A 799-nucleotide genomic window follows, 5' to 3' on the forward strand; every position below is an offset into this window, starting at 1 on the left:
GGGGGGGGGGGGGGGGGGGGTTGTGATGCTCATACTATTAAATCCAGATTAGACTCTGAAAACCAAAGTCAATTATGGTATAATTTACATGTATATTGAAATGTTGGTTTCATGTAAAAATCATACATCATGTATGAGTTTTTCAAAGTGGTATTGGTTTGACTTGTGTGAGTGATTCGTATATGGAAGAATTTTCTCATCTTTTGGTAATTGGCTTTATATGACGTCTAATTTGTTAGTTGTATCTTATAGGCAGCGTGCACTCTCCACTGGATTTGTCAGAGGAGGAATGGGATAACATCTATAGAACGAACCTAAAAGGGGCATGGTTGGTGTCCAAATATGTTTGTATACGGATGCGAGATGCTAATCAAGGAGGATCTGTTATTAATATCTCTTCTATTGCTGGTCTTAATCGTGGGCAATTACCAGGAGGTCTTGCTTATGCTTCTTCAAAGACTGCTCTTAACACTGTGATGAAGGTAGTGTCTTGGTTTTTTAACCTAGCTTCATTGACATTGCATGCAATTATATGAAGACAAGCATACATGATTCTTTTAAGCTAAGCAGTTTCGTTTGTAGCTTGAAATGCATAAATTCAATACTTGAGATCATGTTTCTAACTTTGGCAGCTCCAACAAGAAAGAGGGAAAAGAAGGAAGGTAAATGCATATATAGAGTTAGAGAATGCATTTAAATGCACTGGAAACATACGAATTACATACACATATTGGATATACAAAATGGTTCAACATATTGAGAGAATATATATATATATATATATATAGTGCATTAGCAC

At 35.8% G+C, this 799-nt stretch overlaps 1 protein-coding gene across 1 annotated transcript in view; it reads left to right on the forward strand.

Moving 5' to 3' along the window:
• The first annotated feature begins 223 nt into the window (after positions 1-223).
• Positions 224-799, forward strand: part of LOC109222204 (NADP-dependent 7-alpha-hydroxysteroid dehydrogenase-like) — a 1,718-nt gene continuing 1,142 nt past the window's right edge. Inside the window, exon 1 of the mRNA XM_019386581.1 lies at positions 224-482. Coding sequence (XP_019242126.1) covers positions 357-482 — 126 coding nt within the window. The 5' untranslated portion in view covers positions 224-356. The remainder of the gene's footprint in view (positions 483-799) is intronic.

The sequence above is a fragment of the Nicotiana attenuata genome, unplaced genomic scaffold, assembly GCF_001879085.1.
Source record: "Nicotiana attenuata strain UT unplaced genomic scaffold, NIATTr2, whole genome shotgun sequence".
Classification (NCBI taxonomy): Eukaryota; Viridiplantae; Streptophyta; class Magnoliopsida; order Solanales; family Solanaceae; genus Nicotiana; species Nicotiana attenuata.